The sequence below is a fragment of the Salarias fasciatus genome, chromosome 17 (assembly GCF_902148845.1).
Source record: "Salarias fasciatus chromosome 17, fSalaFa1.1, whole genome shotgun sequence".
Lineage (NCBI taxonomy): Eukaryota > Metazoa > Chordata > Actinopteri > Blenniiformes > Blenniidae > Salarias > Salarias fasciatus.
In genome coordinates this window covers 18,285,134-18,308,248 of record NC_043761.1, presented here as the reverse complement: position 1 = coordinate 18,308,248, position 23,115 = coordinate 18,285,134, and the positions used below count along the sequence as shown (strand labels likewise).

The 23,115-nt window shown below is 45.7% G+C and overlaps 2 protein-coding genes and 1 pseudogene across 3 annotated transcripts; 2 read left to right on the top strand and 1 right to left on the bottom strand.

Moving 5' to 3' along the window:
• Positions 1–10,728: 10,728 nt before the first annotated feature.
• Positions 10,729–11,506, bottom strand: LOC115404700 (superoxide dismutase [Mn], mitochondrial pseudogene; annotated as a pseudogene).
• A 1,567-nt stretch (positions 11,507–13,073) lies between these two features.
• LOC115404418 (interferon-induced protein 44-like) lies at positions 13,074–16,218 on the top strand. 2 transcript variants are annotated; one of them, XM_030113737.1, is made up of 8 exons: positions 13,074–13,180; positions 13,448–13,484; positions 13,984–14,017; positions 14,131–14,326; positions 14,475–14,627; positions 15,194–15,359; positions 15,590–15,690; positions 15,810–16,218. In XM_030113737.1, exons 1-8 carry the CDS (start codon positions 13,163–13,165, stop codon positions 16,011–16,013), a joined length of 909 nt encoding a protein of 302 aa, XP_029969597.1. In that variant the 5' UTR covers positions 13,074–13,162; the 3' UTR covers positions 16,014–16,218. The 2 variants fall into 2 exon arrangements, with proteins under 2 accessions (XP_029969597.1, XP_029969596.1); XM_030113736.1 differs by lacking the exons at positions 13,074–13,180; positions 13,448–13,484 and having other exon boundaries at positions 13,509–14,017.
• Positions 16,219–18,614: 2,396 nt separating this feature from the next.
• e2f7 (E2F transcription factor 7) lies at positions 18,615–23,113 on the top strand. Its single transcript, XM_030113735.1, has 12 exons — positions 18,615–18,740; positions 19,112–19,216; positions 19,361–19,672; positions 19,781–19,940; positions 20,025–20,246; positions 20,632–20,787; positions 20,879–21,172; positions 21,241–21,325; positions 21,412–21,613; positions 21,695–21,797; positions 21,878–22,173; positions 22,275–23,113. The coding sequence occupies exons 2-12, from the start codon at positions 19,112–19,114 to the stop codon at positions 22,419–22,421; spliced, it is 2,082 nt and encodes a 693-aa protein (XP_029969595.1). The 5' UTR covers positions 18,615–18,740; the 3' UTR covers positions 22,422–23,113.
• Positions 23,114–23,115: the final 2 nt, after the last annotated feature.

Here is a 23,115-nt window from a genome sequence, read left to right as displayed (position 1 = left end):
GCAGGTTGCAGATTAATGCTGGTCGACCGTCCCGGACAGTAAAACTTATAATCAGCTCGATTGGCTGATTTTTCCTGCAGAAGCTCCTCATGCTGTCTTATTGAACAGGCCGTATGTTCTGGTGTTGTGTTTGTTTATATCAGGCTGCATGTGCAGCTCCGAGCTCCGTGTCTTCTTCTCTATTTTGGAGTTTCTGTGTCAGAGTGACAGCGCCATCTGAAGGCCTGGCGGGTGAACTACATCGTTTTGAGTCCTTGTTATGTTGCGTGGATGTAAATATTTCCTGAAGCGATGCTGTGTGGATAGGAAACTGAGGAGGAGATTGTAAACAAATAAGTTGGGCACATTTGTAATTCAGGGACAGGTAGACATCCAGTTGTTTTGCATTCTCAGCTGCTCATAACACCACATCACACTGGAAACATCTGGAACCACGTAACATTAATAATTTTCCATAGTCTTCCAGTCATCGGATTTTCCCTAAAGCCCACAGAGAAGACATTTACATTAACAGCAGAGTTCTGTCGGATTTGGACGTCTGTTGCTGTGAAAGTTAGGATACATAGATATGTTTTGTACCCTAATCTTGATAAATGTAATAGCATTTCAAGAAAATTGACCCCATATAATGAGAAATAAAATAATAATAATGTTTGCACCACCTGAGCCCGCAGTAAACTGTCATCAATTTAATCCAGTACAATAAAAAGCTGTGATTAAATGCCCCCCCCCAAGTAGATAATTATCATCCATTTATCGTTATCAAGGTGAACTGCTTAATATTATCGTGATATTGATTTGAGGCCAAATCGCCCAGCTCTAGTAAGTGATTTAAACCATAATGCATAGGAGCACAATGTGAATAATTTCAGTTAATTTTCTTGTGCTCTTTTGCATTATGGTTATGCAAGTTTTTTTTCTCTTTTAGATCAAAACTGAACTGAGGAACAGGCTGCAAGGAGAGCATCTTGCTGCATGCATGCGCATCAGCATAAGTGGACCTGACCCCCGATCCTTTCCGTACCGAAAGGCATTGGAGATCTTTTTTACGAAACCAAGAAAAATACACTGCTCTGACACAAACTGTCAGCTTTGCAACTAGCTTTGCAAGTGGCTTTAAATGGCTATTTTTCCTTCACTTTTATATTTCGCTTTTCTTTTGGGTTCTGTTTATGATAAAGCAGGCTTAAGATGTATCTGGAATAAATAATACATAGTTCATAAACCAGTTTGACTAGATTATTGTGAATGCACTTATCAAACACCGCAACGTCCTCCTACACCGCCCGGCCCACCACCACAAGTAAATTCTCAACCTAGGGGAAACACTGTCAGAACATGCTTATTATATGATCAGTATGGAAATACAGTCAAATTGTGGCAAGGAACCACATTTGGTGTCCTTTTTGGACGCCATCTTGAAATTAATTACTACGATACTGAGATTCTGAAGCAGCACTATGGAACCTCATCAATGATCTCTGTTCATTAATAAAATTGGTTCTTCATCAGTTTGTCATTTAAATATAACAGAATGTACATCTCAGTCAGGAGCAGTGTTGTGTAAAACATGGAAAGTACATTTCAAGTTGGAGACAACAACAGGAAGTACAGGAGAAAAAAATTGTCCCAACTAGGGCTGCTCGGTTTTTCCTAAAAAATAAAATCCCGATTATTTTCTCTGAAACCCGATTTTTCGATTACAACTTTTTTGTAAAATTAAAAAAAAAAAAAAAAAAATGAATAAAGTGCTTTGAATGTCTTTTATTGAATCTTATTTTCTCTGTTTGGATTTAATAAATCCCAAGTCCAAACATTACAATCACGTTACTGATTGAATAGTGCAAAACTGTCAATTATAAAATCCAAAGTGAACAATTGTTTTGTTTCGTTTCGTTTATTTGGGCATATCACGTCACAAACATCTCAACAAGAATATGCAAAACCATTCGATGAGAGCCCAAACGGAGTCGGCTGCAGCGGAAGCGTATCAGTGCCGACCCCTTCCCATATCTCACAGCTTTATCACTGAGGGTCACATGGCAGTGTTGTTGTATTTATATATGTTTTTATCATCCATACCCAGACCATTAGACAGTAACATGTGCATGTGCCTTCCTATGAATGTGTGTGTGTTATGTAGTACAAGATTCATATCCTGGCATGCCACACGAGTGTGTGTGCATGCCTGGACATGAACTGCAACATTAACCACACATAATCATTAGCTTATTCAAGGCAAGCAAACAATATTACATATTATTACAGCATACTCAACAGTCATACTATGTCTGACAGTATTGTTATATTTGTGTGTTCATTTTCCATACCCAGGCCCATGCGCTCTAACACGTGCATGTGCCTGTTTATGAGCTTGTGTGTGTTATGTCGTGCAATATTCACATTCCAGGATTATGTTTCTCTGGCATAGTTATCAAAAATACCACGCTGATACAGTTTTTTTAAATTGATGTATAGTTATGGCACTTTTTAGGTTACCATCTGTTCCACAGATTTACGCCTCTCCAGGTAATACACTGGCTTCTGAGGGTCGTACGAACACGTTGAAATTTTAAATTAAGCATTTGCCTGAAGGTATAATTGCCCTCTCTATTAGCAAACAGACAATTTGTTACAGGGAAGTAAATTGTTTCTTGCCTTGTAAAGTATTAACAGTGATTTCAAATTTACTAAATCTTCAAGCTTTAGAAGGCTAGATCTTAGGAACAGTGAGTTTGTGTGATCCTTGAAGCCCACATTGTGAATGATCCTGATAGCTTTTTTTTTTTTAAGTCTGAATAAAATCTCCAAGTGGCTTCTGTAGATATTTCCCCAAACCTCTCCAGTATGTGATATAAAGAAGGACAAGTGAGCAATACAAGATTTGGAGAGCTTTTTGGTCAAGTACATGTCTGCATCTGCTCATAATTGCGATGTTTTTAGCCATCTTAGTTTGAATACTGCTGATTTGCGGCTTCCAGCTCATGTTGTGACTCAGAATCACTCCCAGAAACATGTATTCTTTCACTCTTTCTATTTCAACATGATCAGTTTTAACTTGGGATTTTAGTGTCTTCCTTGAATTTACCAAATAACATGATTTTTGTTTTGAGTACATTTAGCGATAATTGGTTTTTATTGAACCACTCTTTAATTTTACAAACTTCTGCTGTGATCTCAGTCACAAGGAGCTGCAGATTTTTGCCTGAGCCTACTATTGTTGTATCATCTGCAAATAATATAAATTTTAGTTTTGGTGATACATCACACAGATCATTTATGTATAGCAAAAACAATAAAGGTCCTAACCCTGACCCCTGGGGGACACCACAGGTTATGCTTCTCCAACTTGAACTATACTCACTGATCTGCACATACTGAGCCTGTTTGCTAAGTAAGATTTCACCCAATTGTATGCAGTTCAGTTGAAGAATAAAACACTTTATACAGTATTTCAGAACATTTGGTATTTATTTGAACTAAACTGCAGCCTGTTAAGAAAACACAAATGTAAACTTCTGGCCATTAAGTAGTGCAAATCTCTGTACCTGTACATTAAGCCTACTGTGTGCCAGTGGACCTGCAGTCGCTTCATAAAGTTCCAGTTGTTGGAGACAGACGTGGATAAAGTCTTCCAGCGAGACTTCCAGTTTCAGAACGCCACCTTTGAACGTCCTGGGCTCGAGCTTGCTGTGTTTACCGGTCAGCAGGGCATGACCCGCCCACCAGCCAATAATCATGTCTTCATCACCCCCCTCCTCCTCTCCCCCCCTCCTCCCTGCTCTCTCCTGCAGCTGATGTGCAGCAGAAGCGGACACTCGCGCTTCATTCAGTCTAATTGTAGTAACTCGCAACTTCATATTCTCAGTAACGGTAACGGCGTTGCAAAGATGTGAAAAGTATCTAATTAGATTATTTGTTACTGAAAGAAACAACGCCGTTACTAACGCCGTTATAATCTAACGCCGTTATACCAACACTGATCACGTTGGGTCGACCTACGTTTGGGTCGAGCCAGGGCGCTTCGAGGAAGAGGTCCGAGGTCGATCTGGATGCCCGAGTCAGGATGAACACAGCCTAAAACTTTACTTCCCTGAGCAAATGTAACTTCTCCGGCAGTAGCCATGCTTGTTGTTGTTAGTTACCAGACGCTGAGCGAAGGCAGGCACTTCCGTCATGACGTCATGAGACGGCCGGAGAAACTACAGTGGCTTAGAGGCACCAAAAAGGATGCATTCATGCACTGTAACGAAATGCTGTAAGAATATGGTCAAATTCTGACAGGAGCATACTGTTTCTCCTGAAAACAGTAATATAGTGTTTAAAACAATGCATTCTGGGCAATATTTCTGGGCACTTTACTGTTTTACATAAAATACTGTAAGATACCATTAACAGCATTGCATTCTGGGAGTAATGTCTGAATAAACGGTAAAATTACAGTAGCTATGTGTCAAGAGGTGCATGCTGGGAAGTCATTTCTGGACTCTTTTCTTTTGGATTTACTGTTGGATAGAATCCTCTATCATCGTATAAAATGTAAGTTGAAATACCTTTTATCTTTTCTGGTGATGTTTGCTTTCTAAAGGGTACTTCTATTGCAATAAACGTAGAAATAAATAAACCTTAAACAAAGTTATCAGTAAGCTTGCAGGAAAGTACAGCAGTGATGTTCAGTAACTTGCTATTGTAGAGGCTCAAAAAGATAAAGGACAGAAAAAACAGACATCCCTTTATTTTGTTTTAAGTTGAGTTATTTTCTATGCACAATAATCTCAGTAAACACTGCGATTCCACATCCAGCCGCTAGGAGGCGCGTGGCTCTGGTGGTATGGAGTAGAGGAGGCCGCAGAAGAAGAAGAAACCTTCCGAGATGGAGTCAAGTCAGCTCGCGCGTGTCCTGTCTCTTCTCCACCACAGATTAGTGTAAAGTGCATTAAAATGAATATAAAAAGCAGACATCAATGGCTGAAAATGTTGTTTATTGAGGAGATCACATGCGGTTGCAATCGAGGTGATCTATGAAGAGACTCGTGAGGGAAAGCAGCAGAGAAGGGACTGCTAATCTGTGCTAATGCTAGCGGAGCTGGAGTGATGTTGCATGTTGTGATCTGAAAAGACACAGCTGAGATTATCAAATGGTATTTACTTTGCATCTTCTGGAAACGGTTCTTACACTATGATATTGCTATTGTAAAACTGTGTGGTGGATACCAGATTAGAAATACCATATTGGAGGTGAGAGAAATATTATTTTAAGGCACCATCAGGGGGAAATGCATACTTTGTTCAGCCTTGTGTAAACTGTGTTCTATGTGATAATCAGCATGCATATAGAAAATAAATAGGCACAGTTCATGGTATTTGGTTTAAGTGAATTGGTTTGTGTACATAATAGTCAGAGAAACAAGTTCATGATCTTTGTTATTTTGTTAAAATAATTCTTCTTTAGACATCATGGGATGTGATAAATTCAGATTGTTAAGAAAATTATGTCATGATCAATATGAAAGAAATGGGACTGAAGATGATGTTCTGATTGATTGGGCACCTGATTTCTGTGAAGAATAAACCTTCCTATGTGGAGTGAATCAGCTCAACATGTGTGTCCCGTCTCTTCGCCACCACAGCGTGTTGAGACGACCATCCATACTGCTGCCTTCTGACCACATTGTCAGAGGTCCAACACTATCATCATTTTGTTGGTAAGGATGAATTTATGAACACTTCAATTAAGTTAGCCATATATTTTTCTGTTTTGTGTTGTGTTTGGTTAGCAGCCACAAACATCACTGTGCTTCTATTTTGGGGGTTTTTGGAGTGTTTCCTGTGTTTCTGTGCATCACATGAATGAATGGCAGCTATCATTAAAAGACTACATTTAGTAGAGCTACTTTTTTATCAGTATGTCTGCTTCTTGAAGTAGAGAAATTTATACATGTTCTTTCTGAAATAATAACCTCACGTTTCAGGTGGAACAGAGTGTGTGAGTGCTGGACGCTGGATGATCAGCCTTGAGCGTTATATCTTGTGTGAGGGCCTCAGCCAACATTTGTGACTATCGTGTTTTTCAGGGGCTTCATCGGGATAAACCCGGAAAAAAGGACCAAGGCAAACCAGGGCAAGACTGTGTCCAGAAGGACAGGGAGAGTCGTTCAGAAGAAGTCCACCACTGTCAGCCACCATGTGTCCACTCTTCTGAAGAACCTAATGGACTTGGAGTGGGATTTCATGTCGGCTAAGTCAGTGAGACCTCGTCACCTCAGCTCTGCACATCAGTGCAGCCTCATTTCCCATGTTCGTTTTTTGTTTGTGTTTTTGTGACGTGTTCTTTTTACTGCTAAAACGTGTATATAAGTTGTGTAGCACTGCAGAAAAAATGTTGTTTATGATTATTATGTTCTATTTTTGGAGGACTTGGAGCCTTCGTTTTATATTTAAAAAATGTTCAAAATGTTAATAAATGTTTCAAATAAATGTTGCTAAGATACTAGAGGTCGACCGATATGGGTTTTTTGGGGGCCGATGCCGATGTTTTCCAAATTTGGGCAGCCGATGCCAATATGCATAGCCGATTTTTTCCAATTTGATATTTAGGCTGATTTTTTAATAAATATATATATTTATCACATTTTTGTGAAATGCAGCAATTTCTGGGCAACTAAAAGAAATCTATTACAACAAGTGGTGTCCAGTCCTCTGAACATTTATTCAGCTTTCAAAACAATGAAATATGTTGTCTGAGTAAACACACAATGTAACAAGCAGTAGTAAAAATTCACACTCTTCTTAAAGTGTCAAAAAAGAAATTTAAACTTTAATGTAATTTGAACAAAAGCAGTCAGAAACAAGGCTGTAAAAAAAAAAAAAAGCCATACATACAAATAAAAACAGAACTCCGGTCATGCATTGTGTAGAGGAATTTGCGGGTGGCTGATACATGCTTCAGAAAAAGCCCCATGATTGATTATTTACTCTTTTATTGACTCTCGCCATTTCCTCCTATTTACTTTGTTCTGCTGTTAACTACAGTAGTGATGTGTTTTCACCAACAGGGTTGAACACGCACAAGTAAAGTCAGCTCAGACCAGCTAATCTCTTACTGCTAAAACTGATCACAAAGTAGCATTTGAAGTTAACAATATGCAGGGTTTCTGCCAGACCTTTTCAGTCCGGGCGCCCTGCCCACGCTAAATTGTGCAGCGACCGGACAACGGAGAAAAAGAAGAAAAAAATAACTCTCCGACGGTCGAACACGGCAGCATTAGCAGCGTTAGCACCGCGGCACGACGCGCTCCCCGGACAAACTTTTTTTCCTGCAGTAAACGCTGATAAGCTGCAGACTGGAGCCATAGAGCCACAAAAACGTTGAAATGTTCAACAAATCCATTCTTCATTGCAGATGCAACAGATGCAGGTTTTTCCCACAGCCTGGACTCCACCGGGCACGCTCCGCTCTGACGTAACTGAATGCAGCAGCGTGCCACAGGGGTCCTTTCTTGAGCGGCAGCTTTAGCTGCCCGCACATGTGCCTGATCAAAAATTGCGTCATTTTGTACAGCGGATCAAAAATCGGCTTTTTAAAAGAAAATATGGCCGATGGAGAAAAATGTCCAAATATCGGCCGAATATATCGGCCGGCCGATAAATCGGTCGACCTCTATAAGATACTTTCAGTTCTCTTCTTTTCCATGGATTTATTTACTACTGCATTTAAGTTAACTGACTCATTCAGTATTTTGTACAGAATATCATGTTACATTTGCTTATTTGCTAATGCTAATCCTATGTTATTTTTACAAAAATAACTTTATAGTATTTTGCTTGGGATTATGGTGAAGATTTACAGTGTTTTAATACTTAACAGTAATAAACTGTATATTAAGTTTACAGTAAGCAAGCTGTATAAAAACGGTCATATACTGGAAACCTTCTGCCAGCAGTCTACTGTAAAAATCAATAAAAAACAGTAATGTGCTGTAATTCATGTGCTGAATTACAGCACATTACTGTCAGTATTATTACGGTAATATACTGTGAAGTATATAACAGTAGGCCAACCGTAAAATTAACAGTAAAATGCTGGAACCACTGCTGCCAGTATTTTACTGTTATTTTACAGGACAATTGTTTACAGTGTGTGAAAAGCCAAAATCGTTCATGTACGATTTCAGCATTTTTAACATTTTCTTAACCCAAAAAGTTGGTTACGATTCAAAATGGATTAATCGTGCAGCCTTAGTCTCAACCTGAAGTTAGTGGTTCAGACTCCATCTGATATGAGTTCAGTTTAAGATGTGACAGAATGCTGGTGGGCATTGTGAAACAAACTCTTCTGTTAAAAGAAAAGAGAGACAGAGGGTAAAGGTGATTCAATGTAGTTTCACAAGAATAATTCCTCCAGGCGCGCTGTGCTTTTTGAGTATTTATTGATATTTTATTGCTGGATGGGAGAAACCGGAGTAAATCAGTGCTAATTCCTGCTGGTGATGGTCAAACAGGGCTGATGTGGAGTCAGCAGTGGGCTAGGGGGCTCCCACCATGCAGGGGGGCCACCTCCGGCCCCCGAGGGCCGCCGTCCTGCATGCTTTCCTCTCTCCCTGCTGCAGCACACCTCGATCTCATGTTGATGTTCATCCTCAAGTTTGTAAAAAAGCCCACTAATGAGTCCCTCAGTGTGATCGGGTGTGCTGCAGCGGGGAGGAAGATAGAACATGCAGGACGTCGGCCCTTCAGGACCCGGTTTAGACCCCCTGATGGCCTCCTGGAAAGTGACTCCGCCCTTTTCTCTCCACATGTTTCCTGCTGTTTTTCCTCTCCTGCATTCAGAAAACCCTAAAAGGCTGAAAAGAGAGATGTTACTGACAGAACATCCATTTAAATTCACCCCCACCCCCCCACCCCCCGCAAGGCCGACTTGACTGTATCCCGTCTCCTCAAGGCCTGCAGTTTCTCCACGTTTCCTGCTGTTTTTCCTCTCCTGCATTCAGGAAACCCTAAAAGGCTGAAAAGAGAGATGTTACTGACAGAACATGCATTTAAATTCTACATGGATTTTTGAATTGTGGAAAACTGAGTGTTGTGCTCATGAGTCTGGGAGTTGTCTCCTCGGATTACAGTCAAGTCGGCACCAATCCTTGTCGGCACTGCCCAACTCGGCACCGCCCCCGAGATACAGTCAAGTCAGCACCTAGTGAAGTCGGCACATAGCCAAGTCGGCCTCGCGGCCGGCCGGGCTGTGCAGCAAGCTTCTTTTTATCACGATTTGCACAGTTTTTTTCGTGCCGCTGCGCCGCTTCTCCTCACGCAGCAGGCGGGAGACTGGAGGACAAACTGTGTGATTCTGGTGACTGACAGGTTAGAGGTGGATGATGTACCTGGAGCTTCATGTTTGACGTTCTGTTTCAGCCCAGTAGCTTAGCTACGAGCGCGCAGCGCTAGCGGCTGTCTGGTCATGTGACCGGTCCCCAAGGCATTCTGGGAATCATAGTGCAAACAACACAATATGCACAATGACCCGCCCCGTGATCACATGGGCCACCCACACATATGAGACGCACACAGCGGGTTATTGTGCATATCGGACCACCCATGTTGTTTGCACTACGATTCCCAGAATGCCTTGGGAACCGGTCACATGACCAGACAGCCGCTAGCGCTGCGCGCTCGTAGCTAAGCTACTGGGTTCAAACAGAACGTCGAACATGAAGCTCCAGGTACATCATCCACCTCTAACCTGTCAGTCACCAGAATCACACAGTTTGTCCTCCAGTCTCCCGCCTGCTGCGTGAGGAGAAGCGGCACAGCGGCACGAAAAAAACTGTGCAAATCGTGATAAAAAGAGGCTTGCTGCACAGCCCGGCCGGCCGCCCGCGGCACAGCCGGCATCATGATTAAAAAAAGAGGCTTTTGGCCGAGGTGGTAAACAGCTGACAGTCAAGTCGGCACCGACCAACTCGGCCACTTGAGAACCCCCCCCCCCCCCGCAAGGCCGACTTCACTAGGTGCTGACTTGACTGTATCCCGTCTCCTCAAGGCCTGCAGTTTCTCCACGTTTCCTGCTGTTTTTCCTCTCCTGCATTCAGAAGCCCCTGAAAGGCTGAAAAGAGAGATGTTACTGTTTAAATTCTACTCTGCTTTTTGAATAGTGAAAAACTTGGTGTTGTGCTCATGAGTCTGGGCGTTGTCTCCTCAAGGCCTGCAGTTTGGTCCGGATGTCCCTCTCTGGCTCCTCCTCCGTCCGGTGCAGCCAGGTCTGGAAGCAGGTCTGGTTCTGCTTTAAAAGCCGCTTCTCCTCAGAGTACTCATGATTCTCTCTTTACGCGTTTCTCTCTCTCTTTAAATAATTCTTTCTCTCTCTTTAAATGTTTTCTTTCTCTTTAAATATTTCTTTCTCTCTCTTTAAATGTTTTCTTTCTCTTTAAATATTTCTCTCTCTCTTTAAATGTTTCTCTCTCTTTACCTCTTTGTTCTCTCCCTTCCTAGTCCTGTAGTTTCCCTTGTTGCCAATTTATCACTTTTATCATTTTAGCAAGAACCTGCTCCATGTTTCGAACCTAATCCTCTATCTTTTTAATTTGGTTCTCTGCCTCTTTTTTTTTTTTTTGTTATTGCTGTAAACTTTCTGTTGTTTTCTATCTGGGAATCTCTATTTGGTACATTGGAGCTTGTTTAGTTTTCTGAAAAGGTCATTTTACTTTTTGTTGCAGCTATTATTTTAAATTTTTGTTATTTCACGGCAGCCTGATCCTCCTTCACATTCTCTTTTTGAAATTCAGTGTTATTCTAATACTTTGTCTGATTTAAGTTCAGTTTAAGTAAACTTGGAGGTTTCGGCACCTTTAAATTGTTTGCTGACTTCATCCCAGTTGATTACATTCCAGAGAGCTTTGACATAATCTGATCGCTTGTCACCGTACTGACGGTGATATGCATGCTCCCACACATCAAACCCAAGGAGAGGGATCAGACCTGTTGTCCCCTGCAGTAGATACTCATTTGGAGAAGTATCAATTTCCAGGTTTCTCCTCAACCTATTGTAACCCAGCCAGCTCCAGCCTGAGCCCTGGACTGACATTGCTGCAGCAGACATCTCTTGTTTCATATTTTTGAATGAGCCAAAGTTGCGCTGAATGCAGTCCATCAAGACACCTTCAGGCTCACCCCCTCCATTTGGGGAGAGGTTGTTCCAAAACAGGCTGTGATTGAAGTGGCCACCTCCATGATAGATCAGATCTGGTTGAAGGATTTCTTGGGCTCTCATATCTCCCATGTCAACTGCCTTCTCAAATTTCTCCATCGTCTTGTTGAGGTTTTTCACGTGTGCAGCATGGTGGACGCCGTGGTGCAGCCGCATGATATCTGCAGAGATGTGGGGCTCCAGGGCTCCATAGTCATACGGTAGATCTGGAAGGGTGTGTTTCTGCCTCGGCGCTGCTGCAGCTGGTCTCACAGCCTGGCTGGCTGTACGCATGAGAGTTTGACCTACTCTGGACAGGACGTTCATGGTGATGCTGGTTTGGTGAGAGAAACGCGGGTAAAAATCTTTCTGAGTAGCTCTTGAAGCGGAGTTCTGTTGCTCTGTGCTTGTTCTGACAGCAAGTGAACAGTTTCTCCTGTAGCAGGACATTGGTGCTTTCATGTTTGATTCTGATGACATCACACTCCCAGTTGCCTAGCAACCGACTGCTGCAGCTGTCTCTATGGTAACAGGCTGGAGCAGGCGTCTCCTGCTGTCCTGGTGAACTGTTCAGCTTCTGCGTGGGCCTGTGGCCAGTATGCTGTGATTTTCCTGCGGCCAAAACCAGAAACCCTTGCAGAGGCCACAATGTGCATCTTGGTGGCTCCAAATGTGATTTCCTCTCTCGAGTTTCTGACCCTGGTATTCCATGCAGCCCATTTTGGGTTGTGTGTTGGAAGACCTCACGTGGTGTTGTGTCTGGATTCAGCTGATAGTTCAGGTTGCTGGTATCCTGCATTGAGATCCAGCTTCCAGAAGGTCGTTGCAGCAGCTGTGCTGTGTGTCTTTCTCTCTGGACCGCTCCAAGTAGCTCCACTGCTTTATCCTGGTCTTTCGGCTCTCCTTTGTCAGGGAATGTCCCAAAAGTATCCTGCGCTGGTTCTCCAGCATCATCCAGCAGCATTGCCCTTTTTTCTTCTTGAGGCTTCAGTTTCTTAAAGCTGAAGTTTCCATTTTCACAACATTACAATGCTCCGCTGTACGTTGTCTCCTGATGACTCAGGGCCAACAGAAAGTCTGCCAAAAGCCACGTAGTTATAGAATCGTTTCTGTACTTGAAAGATTTGAGTTTGTACTTGCTGCAGCCATAATGTGGTGAGTGTATGATACATGCAGTGATTGACAGGTCGCTATGAAAAGGCCGTGTTTACCTGCAGTCAGCTGGGGAGAGGAGGCCGCGTCGCTGCCTTGGTGCAGCTTCGCTCAGTATCACCCCGCTTCAGTCTGCATGTGGCATGTTGAGTGGCAACGTTGTACCGGAGTCCATCCAGTTAAATCTGAATGAGAGACACTGATGCTGGACGCCATGGCCTGAAGGAAACATCAGAAATAAACCTTGATGTGTTTTCTTGTTAAGTGCTCCGTTTGTGGCCGTTTGTATAATAAAGCGCAAACAGGAAAAGCCTGTTGTGTCCTCTATATAAGAACTTTATGTAGGCAGACAAATTTAGGACAGGTAAGGGGCTCTGCACAATGTTGAGCAACATTAAAGTATGAAAAGTAACAAGTCACGTGAAAAGTTACTTTCCATAGAGGGTAACTAAGTAAAGTAACAAGTAACAAGTAACAAGTAAACATTACTTTTTAAAAGTAACTTCCCAAACACAATCTACTGAATGCATTGACTTTCTGATGGAACCTGTCAGATTAAAAGCTGGTAGAAAATGCTGCCTAGACAAGCAATTATTTATCTTTTATTAAAAAAAAAAAAAAAGATAAACTTAACTCAGTAAAGATTACATCAAGGTGTTCTGTTTTTTTTTTTTTTTTGTTTTTTTTTTCTGAGTGCATTCTTCCAGCGCAAACCGTGGGAAAGAGAAACCAAAAGAATCCACAGTGCTTCATGTCAGAAGCAGCCAGACAACAGCTTCACAGCGTCACTGGACACAATCCACCTTGGATTCATGTCAATAAATACAATTCATGGCTTATAAGCGTAAGGTAGGAGTGTTTTACACCTCCGCATTTTAATATTTTGATATGATCTTTTTTTTAAAATCAATACATGTGAATAATAATGATCAAGATCAGTTTTTTTTGCCGGAAACTACTGAAAAAAAAATCATTTCATTCTAAATGTGAACCTGTAAGCATCTTGTTTCAGCATAATGCAAACTGTTGAAAGAAGAGCATTCAAGTCATTATGCATTTTCTAATTATTTTGTCTGTTTTTTCTATCGAAATATTTTTTTAATTTACCTCTTTAAGGGTGTTCGTCGTCATCGTTCAGTGTGCAGACCTTCTGGTGAGTCCATTGATATTTTTCACACAATTTTCAAAATAAAATAAATGCTCAATACTGCACAATACTGAGACTGTTTTCATCTCGGAAACGACCACAGTGGTCTTTAAAGGAGCCCCATCATGAAAAATCAACTTTTATGAGCTTTTAACACTGTTAGTGTGTGATTACCTTTTAAAAACTTCACCTAAATCATAATTTCTCTTCATTCATGCATATCTGAGTAAACTTTATAAATGTTCAGTCCAAGCTCTAGGTCACATGGTTCTCACCGGACAAATACTGGAATATTAATCAATAAATGCAGATGGACAAATTGATTGATTTACAACAGAAGAGGAGCAAAAGTGTTCCTGCAGATCACGGATATACACTTGATGTTAAAATGGAACTCTTGGTCATAATTTGGGGCACTGATTAATGACCGGCGTGGCCGTTTCAGTTGGAGGACTTGTGATATTAGTTGGAAATGTGATGCATGCAGATGTGCTTGCCTTGACAGTTCTCAGTAAACCGTGGAGAGACGAACCGTGGGGGTGAGCGCTGCCGTTACACGAACAACATTTGCTGTTGATAAACCCCAACAACAAATGTTTGTTGCTTCTGAAATGCGCATTTATTCTTCATCCTTTTCGATCTTTTTGAGCAGAGAGAAAGAGGCAGACTTTGATTATGTGAGGGACTATAAACCTCAATCTGAAGCCCAGCATCTCCGGATTCTGCTGTTCGGCCCACCAAGGTCTGGGAAGTCCAGCTTCATCAACTCTGTCGACAGCGCTCTGCGGGGAAGAATTGCAAATCGAGCTTTGGCAGCCGCCAACTACGAATACAGCTTCACTAAAGAAGTATGAAGAGCTTAGAATAACCTGGATACTGTTCTTGAGCAGCTACTTTTTACAGCAAACAACTAACAACGGAGTGTCAAACCGAGAAATACTGCCTGCACCTAAAAGCAGACGAGTAACTAACATAGCTTTTTTTTTTTACTTGCAGTACAGAACTTATAAAATCCACACAGAAAGTCCTGGAACATTTTATAACCTTGTCTTCAGTGACACCATGGCTATTGAGAAGGGCTCTGGGAGAGGAACTGATCCAAAAACCATGAAACTGATCATGGAAGGACACGTCAATGAAGGATGCACGGTAGGAAAATAATGCTGTTTATCCTCCTTCTTACTGTATCCTGCAGAAGCTGCACCAGGGACATCGAGGCATTAACAAATGCCTCGCGAGAGCGAGAGAGTCAGTCGGGCGGCCGGGCATCACACCTGCCATGAAGCTAATGGGTGAAAGATGTGACGTCTCGTCTGTGCACGTGAAGCCCAAATACCAGTGGAACCTCTGAGCTCACTTTAGGTTTGAAGAGGGTTTGAACATGTAAATTAAGTTGTGTTATAAATGTTTGGAGAAATGCGTCAGAAGTAAGACTGGTGAATCATTTCAGTTACTCAAAGGTTCTGCTTGACAGTTAAACTGATCAGAGAGGGGGACATGTAGAGGCCGGGCATGGCCAGCAGGGGGCACAACATCCTGAGTGTGGTGTCCTGAAGTCAGGCTTACAGGGAACGATACAAGAAGATCAGGCAGAAGACCTCCAGAGGTTATCAGGTGATCCCCAAGACTCGGGTATCACCCTATGAAAGAGGGAAGCTGTTAATGATGCACAAACTACGCTGATGTGATTCTGAAAATGTCTCTTTATCTTTCAGCTCCTTCCCGGCAGCACTCCAGCCGGATCCGACTACAATCAAACTCCGACCATAAACGACAAAGTTCATGTCCTGGTTTGTGTTGTTGAAGCCGACACCATACACCTGATGGAGGACGAGGTGGCTCACAAGATAAAGGAGGTCAGAGAAGAAGCCCGGGCCTTGAGTGAGTCTTTACAGCTGTCTTAGAAATGTCCATTTGATCTTTGACACACAGCAGATATGAAAGTTGTGATTGATTGAAATGTTCTTAAAATTCGATGTTGAAAAATACAGTGTCATTTCTGTCAATATAGCTTTTTGCATTTATTTATTAGTATTAAGAGTCGCTACGTTTCACTATTTCCCGCCTTCATCCTGCCTCTCTCACTCTGACCAGTCTCTCTTTCTTTGTAGGGATCCCTCAAGTAGCTGTCCTCACCAAAATTGATGAAGCCTGTCCGAAGGTCAAAAGAAATATCAAGAATGTCTACAAGAGCAAGATCCTGGAAAAGCAGGTCAGCAGTCATTTTTTGAAAGAGTGCAATGAAACTGAACATTGAAAACTATATTAATCTCTGAAGGAAAAAAAAAATCAAGGTTCATCTTTAATTTTTTTTCTTTTGTTGAAACGTAGATGGAAAATCTGAGTGTGAATCTGGGGTTTCCAGTGAACTGCATCTTCCCGGTAAAGAACTACAGCAAGGAAACCAAAACAGACAAGGAGACTGACACCCTGATACTGAACGCAATGAGAAAGATCATCGACTACGGAGAAGACTTCCTGAACGACATCGCGCCCACGATGAGCACCAAGCAACCTGTGCCTTTTGTCATTTGAATTTTTCACCGAGCATTAAGATACAGATCAGACAAGTGGCTTCTGTTCGGAATGCAGCAGCTCCTTCTCGCACACAGCCTGACGGGAACGAATGACGTTTGGCTCCGCCCCCCATGACTCAGCAACGGGGGCAAAAAAAACATCCAAAATAAACTGTTATTGCTAATGCTAATAAACTAACGCTGTGCATGCTTCGTGTACATATGATTGCAGAAATAATTAGCAATGAAAAAGCAGGTAAACCGCTGGGAGTGCCGGAAAACTCTGCAACCTGCCTCGTCTCTACCTTTACCTGTTCAGCTTCTTTTGCATGAAAACATAACATCTGAGCCCATCTACCTTTAAAAATGAGTCTAATCTGATCTACACTGATCTGATTAAGGTTTCAGCCAGAGATGCTCTCTGCTATCAAACATTCCGTAGATCTGTCATTAAATTCTTTCAACTATCACAAAGGAAACACGTTTTTCAACAGTCCACATGAAATGACTCCTCATCATGAGGTATCAGACACTACAGAACTATTTAAAGTCTTCTTGCTTCTTGAAGAAGACAAATCAGAGTTCAGTAATTTGATACCGAACTCTCGCTTCAGTGGCCTCAGCTTCATTACAGTAAATCCAAATAACCCGGAGAGAGAGTCGGAGAGCTTTCTTAAAGTGCCACCGCCATTTTCAAAAACTGGTGTTTTCAGTGGCTCTGAGCTCCAGCATTGACATCTATAAATCCATTGCCTTGGCAGGTGTGTTATCGAAATGTTGGAAATGATTATTTAGGACAGATTTCAGCAGCATGCTGTCAAAACGGATCAACAGTTTGGGTTTAAAAGTAATCATGGAACTGATGTAGAGTTATCTACACTCTGAAGAGGCTGTAAGTAAGTACAGAGGGCAGACCTTCCTGTTTCTGTGCTTTTTGCATGCCTCCCAAATCCTTTCACTGAATCAATCATAGGAAACTATTTGCAAAAATTACAGCAGCGAGGTGATTCTCCTCATCTGTTGTGGACACTGCATTCTTTGCATAAAAATAAAACCGTGCAAGGTAGATGGGAAAATGCAACTTCTGGCCCCCTTCCTGTGATGAAATGAGTCAGACAGGGTGGCATTCTGTCCCCCATGCTGTTTAATCTCTGTCAAAGAGACAGACTGCGTGGTGGGTGTATTTACCATCATCCAAAGCTGCCTGTATGCCACTGGACACTGCCCTCCTGTGGTGAAATGACAGCAGAGTTAAACGTAAGAAGCTGTGCTCCACCGGTCAGCTGTCTGTGCTGAACTGTTTTTCTGTTCTTCTCTTTCTGTTTGCTGTTGTTTTTATGGACACAAGAGTCTAGAATAAAGATTTATTGTCTCCAAAGTTTCTGCCTGTTCCGGATATCATTTTCAAAGCGCTGGATCAGGGGAAGAAATGTATTTCACAACTGCATTAAAAGTACAATCATACCTCATTGCACAGACGCAATCAAAGCAACATGCTGCATCTTTAACAACTGATAACAGTGGAATGTATCTGCAGTCCTCTTTGCACGTGAACTGTAGTTTCCTGCAGATCACGTGAGCTCTCTTCCCTCTCTATTTCCATGAGTTTAAATGTGTTTGGCGGCAGATTGTGTGTATTGGAGACCCTTATGTAACCGCTGGGAGGAGTTTGTCTTCAGGCGCACTGTTTGCATACAGGGCGGGACTCCTGCCCGCCCCCAAAACTTTATTCACTACTTTTTCGCGCTATGTCTCAGGTACATTTGGCGCCACTGGCGGGTCCCCCGCCGCCTTCCCCCTCCTCCGTCCTCTCCCGGCCGTCTGTCCCCCCACACAGCTCATCAGAGACCCGGCCCCGGAGACCACTGGAGCCCGGTGATTAGGTTAAATGTGTTAATAGCGGGTTTGGAGGCGCAGGGCGGTGCTGTGATGCTGCGGTGGAGAAACTGAGGAGCTGCCTGCGGCCGTCAGCTGGGAGACAAAGATCCTTTATAAAACCAGACAAACCACTCTGCGTGAAAACGTTGCTGCACATCTCTGTCCTTGGCAACTGTTTAACTCTGCATTTTACCTTTAATCGGTAAAAAATGCATTGATTTCAAAACACTTATTAATCAAGGTATTGTTTTTAAATAGGACTTGCCTCCTCCATAACAAAAAATGGCTTGAATGAAGTTTTTCTCAATGAAATATACACAGACTTCCTTTCTTTATCGTATATAACGTGTCATTATGTTTGTCACCATCTTAGCACCTCTTTATCAATATTTGTGCTTCTTTAAATGAAAGAATAAACATGTACAATCATCTAATCGATCACATCCACGTTGCAATAAAACACTATATGCCTTCAAAAAAAAACACAGAGTGAGACTTCTGTCTGTCCAAGATATGGCGGAGCGCGGCTGTTGCCCCGCCAACACGAGTATGAAGCGTGTTCGCGGTGAGAAATCCGAGGCGCGCGCCCGGTGACGGCGCGGCCGATTGGCCGGGGTGGCGTGACGCAAGCAGAATCTGGGCCACTGATTGGCTGGAGTGAGTCAGCTGCCGGAGAGCGCCAGAAAACAAGCTTGAGCGGGTGAGGCCGGAGCACAGAGTCCCAGCAGCGGTCGGAGGGAGCTGCGGAGGCCGGAGAGGGACGGCGGAGGACGAATACCCGCTATTTTTTAAAAAGAGGGAAATAAAGCTGCTATGTCGGCGTGAAGAAACGGGACCGCGCTGGGAGTTTTCATTCATTTGTACAAAGGTGAAGTATGGCTTCCTGCTGTCTCTCTAATGGTCAGCTGAGCTAATAACCACAGCTAAGTTAAGCTAACAAACTCCACAAACTATAAAAATATACATTCATATCTTCTTTTATCTCCACAGACTAATCTAATGCGTGTTTTTTGAGCTTTTACTGTGGTGTTTGGTGTTATTACTATATTTTACTCATGGATTAAAACTGTCATTCTTGAAATTATTAGTAGTTATCAAATCTGCTTATATCCAAGGTGTAAAGTAATGGAGAGTTCAGAGGTCAGGTAGCATGCTAATAGCTAAGGAGCTAAATGGGTACCAGATGTTCGATCTCACAGATATCAGACAAATAATAGTGTCTGATCTTTAACCTTGCAGATGGAAGGTGAATGTCTGGCCCTGAAGGACCTGACCAGTCCCAGGAAGAGTGTGGCAATGAAGGACGGCCATGAAGGAGAAGATGGTGGACAGGGTGATCACAAGGTGGGCTGATGTGGACCAGATGTGGCTTTCCCCCCACAATGCACTTCACGCTGCTCTCACACGGTCACACCACAGAGGAAACAGCATGTGGTTAAACGGAGAATCAAACCTGACCCTAAAGTCTTCTCACTCTTCAAATCGCAGGAGAATATTTACACCGAGCGGGTGCGATCCACCCCGCTGAGTTCTGCCGACTCCACCGCGCCCCCTCTGCTGATGAACAGACGAGGCGCCAACCCCGACCTGACCCAGATCACCCCCATCAAGCTTGGCGCTCTGGCCGAGCCCTTGACGCCCACGGCCAACCTGAAGATCCTGGTCAGCGCGGCGAGCCCGGACATCCGCGACAGGGAGATGAAGAAGGTTCTGTTCAGACCCATAGAGAACGACAGGGAGCAGACGGCCAGGACGGACGCCGCGGTGGAGGAGGAAGCGGAGGCGGACGACCCCGGCCAGGTAGGCTCATGGACCAGTCTCACCAGATTTGTCCCAAAAACGTCTCCTGCAGCTGGAAACCTGCTGAATCTGTGACGCAGCGGCTCACGTGTCGTTCCGTCCCTGCAGTTCGACGCCGCGTTCGAGGACGACGACGCGGAGAAGAAGCCGAGCCGGAAGCAGAAGAGTCTGGGGCTGCTCTGCCAGAAGTTCCTCGCCCTCTACCCGGACTCCACGCCTCTGCACAGCCCCATCCGGATCTCACTGGACGAGGTGGCAAACAGCCTGGGTAAGACTCGGCCGACCCGTTGGAGGGCGCCCGCCGTCCGGGCGCGCCCGCGGCATTAACGTGTCGCCTCGCTGGCCCCGGCAGGAGTGGAGCGGCGCCGCATCTACGACATCGTCAACGTGCTGGAGTCGCTCGCCATCGTGGGGCGGATAGCCAAGAACAGCTACACCTGGCACGGGCGGCAGCGGCTGCACGCCACGCTGCAGGAGCTGCAGCGGCGGGGCCTGCAGCACGGCTACCACCTGCAGATGGAGCCGGCGGCGGAGGCGGCGCTCGGCCGGGAGGACGACGGAGACGCCACCAATGGTCGCTGACCTTCTCCCTTATCTCTGCCTCTTCATCTCGTCTGCTTTATTGTTAGCGACAAAAGCCTGAAACCCTCGAGAGCTCGGTCACCATCGGTTACCATCTGTTGACGCTGTTGGTTTGTGTAACAACAGCGCTCGAGACAAAGAAGTTCTTTCACAAAGTGTTGCTTCAGGTTAGAGTCAAACAGCTATGAGGCAGTTATTGATGAGCTAAATGATTGAGGTTTCTTTTTTTTAAATATTCGACGTCAATACTCAGACCTAAATCAACGAAGGTGAACTGAAGCTGATCTAATGTCACAATGTGTCATTTTAAATCTCACATCTTCATGGTCTAATCGAAACCATAAAACCTTATAAGATGTGTTTGTTTGTGTTCGCAGCTGGAATCAACAGGAAGGACAAATCTCTGCGCATCATGAGCCAGAAGTTCGTCATGCTGTTCCTGGTGTCTCAGACTCAGACGGTCACTCTGGACGCGGCGGCGAAGGTCCTCATCGAGGAGGGCCAGGACGCCTCCAGCCACAGCAAGTACAAGAGTGAGTCTCTGGGAGCGGAGTCCTGCAGACCCTCCGGGAGCAGGATTCTCCCCCCGTCTCACCGGCACCGCCCCCCCCCTGTGTCCCACAGCGAAGGTGCGCCGGCTCTACGACATCGCCAACGTGCTCACCAGCCTGGGCCTCATCAGGAAGGTTCACGTCCGCGAGGAGCGCGGCAGGAAGCCGGCCTTCCGGTGGCTGGGCCCGGTGGAGTTCGGCGGCGCCGGGACCCCCGCTGAGGCTCAGGCCTCGACCGCGGCGCCCACGGCTCCGGACCTGCGCAGGAAGATGACGCGCCACGCCTCCTTCAGCGTCACGCCGACGGCGGCGGCGGCGCAGCGGCGGGTCAGCTCGGCGCCCAGCAGCCCGCGGCCGGAGCTCAGGGGTGAGGCGGCGGTTCAGAACAGATTTAACCGACGGCGATAGACGTGTCTGATGAAGCTCTGTCTTCAGGCCCGACCAGCCAGCCGCTGGATTACTCCAGGAAGCCGCTGAGCCACGGCGCCGTGTGCCGCCTGCAGTTTGGAAACGGCGCCGAGTGAGTCTGACCTCTGAACCGGTGACGGTCGTGGTGTTTTTGAGTTCCGTCTTGGTGGGAGATCTCTGATCCGATCTCCTCTCCAGGACTCTACCCAGCATGCCCCTGCAGCCCCCCGGCGGCAGCCCCTCCCCCCACTGCCTGGCCTACCTGCCCAGCCTGTCCCAGCCCTCCGTGCTCATGCTGTACCGGGCGGCGGAGGGGAGGAAGAGGAGGAGGGAGGAAGAGGAGCAGCAGGAGGAGGAGGCGAAGAGGAAGGGAGGTCCCGGCTCGGAGGAGTGTCTCCAGGTGAGACGTGGAGTCGACGTCTCGCGGTGTCGTCCAGCGGCTGATGTCCGCCGGTCTCTAAACGTCTCCGTCCTCTTTCAGACGGCGGCCGGTCCTCAGGGCGGAGCCGCTTCGCCCGGCCGCCCCGCGGCCGTCAGCGACGCCGCCGGAGCGTCACACTACCTCTACGTGCCCAACAACGCAGGTACACACACACACACTCCCCGAGGCGCCACACACACACTCCGGCAGAGCCTCGTGTTCCTGACGCCGTCTCTCCTCCAGGACTCAACAGTCTGAACTTCCTGCTGTCGGCCGGGCAGCCGGTGCCGGGCGTCGGCCTGCCGCCCAGCGGCGTGCCGGCCCTGGCGCTGCCGTGCGTCCTGGTGGCGTCGCCCGCCCTCTCCCACTTCTCCCTGCTGAGCGGCGGCCCCGCCGTGCCCGCCATGATGCCGCCCGGCCACTTCCTGATGGGGGCGGCGCCCTACGGCGGCGGCGGGTGTTCCAGCCCGGAGCGGAGGAGGGCGTACGGCTCGGGGGCGGCGGGCGCGCCGCGCTCCCCAAACACACCCGAACCACTGGTGAGGCTCAGCACACACACACACACACACACACACACACACACACACACACACTGTTCCAACATCCATCTGTATGGACGACCTCTGACCTCTCGCTGCAGACCCCACACACTCCGAAGGAGACCGGCAGCTCGTCCTTCTTCCAGACGCCGGGAACTCTGGGAGACGCAGGCAGCGCCGCTCCGGCGGGCAGGAAGAGGGGCTCGGCCCAGAGGAGGCTGGACGTGGGGCACCCCCCCACCGCCTAGGACCACGCCCCCCACCGGATCTGTTCATTGTTGCATTATGGGTCACCAGGTTGTCCGCGACGACGCCCTCCAGTGGCTGCTCAGGTCACTGCGCTCACCTTCTGAATCTCCTGAAGCCCCTCCCCCCACCCACACAGTGTTTGTGCATTAGAGGCCAATTGCTATTTATATTTTAGCTAATTTAAATAATTACGTTAACTTTTGAGTTGAATGTGAGTTTTTAGCTGTCCTCCTGTCGGCCTCATCCCAGAGTCTGTCTCGTCATAGGAAATCCGTTAGCTGCTGGTCGATCGATCGATCTTCCCTGGACGCGTTTCACATCTCACTGTGAGAAAGAGGAAAAAAAAATCACTAAAGCCTTAAATGTTTACAGCTAGGAGTGTGTTAAAGTCACGCCGAGCAGGCCGCCGCCGCCGCCGCCGCGGTGCGTTCAGGTACTTGAATATCGGAGTACTGTAACTTTTCTTTGCTTCGCCGTACCGACAGGAAGCAGAGGAGGTGCTAACTGCTTGAAAACATCCTCAGGTGCTTCGTCAGGCCAAAGGGTGCTAAGGAGGCCCTCTGCGACCGGGGGCCTCCTGCAGGTCATGTACAGCTCGTTTTTATCGTTACTTCCGTGGTTTCAGTCGTTCTCCAGATAATGAGCCCTGCACTGTAAGCTGAAGCCGCCGTGTCGACCGGAACTGTTTCACTG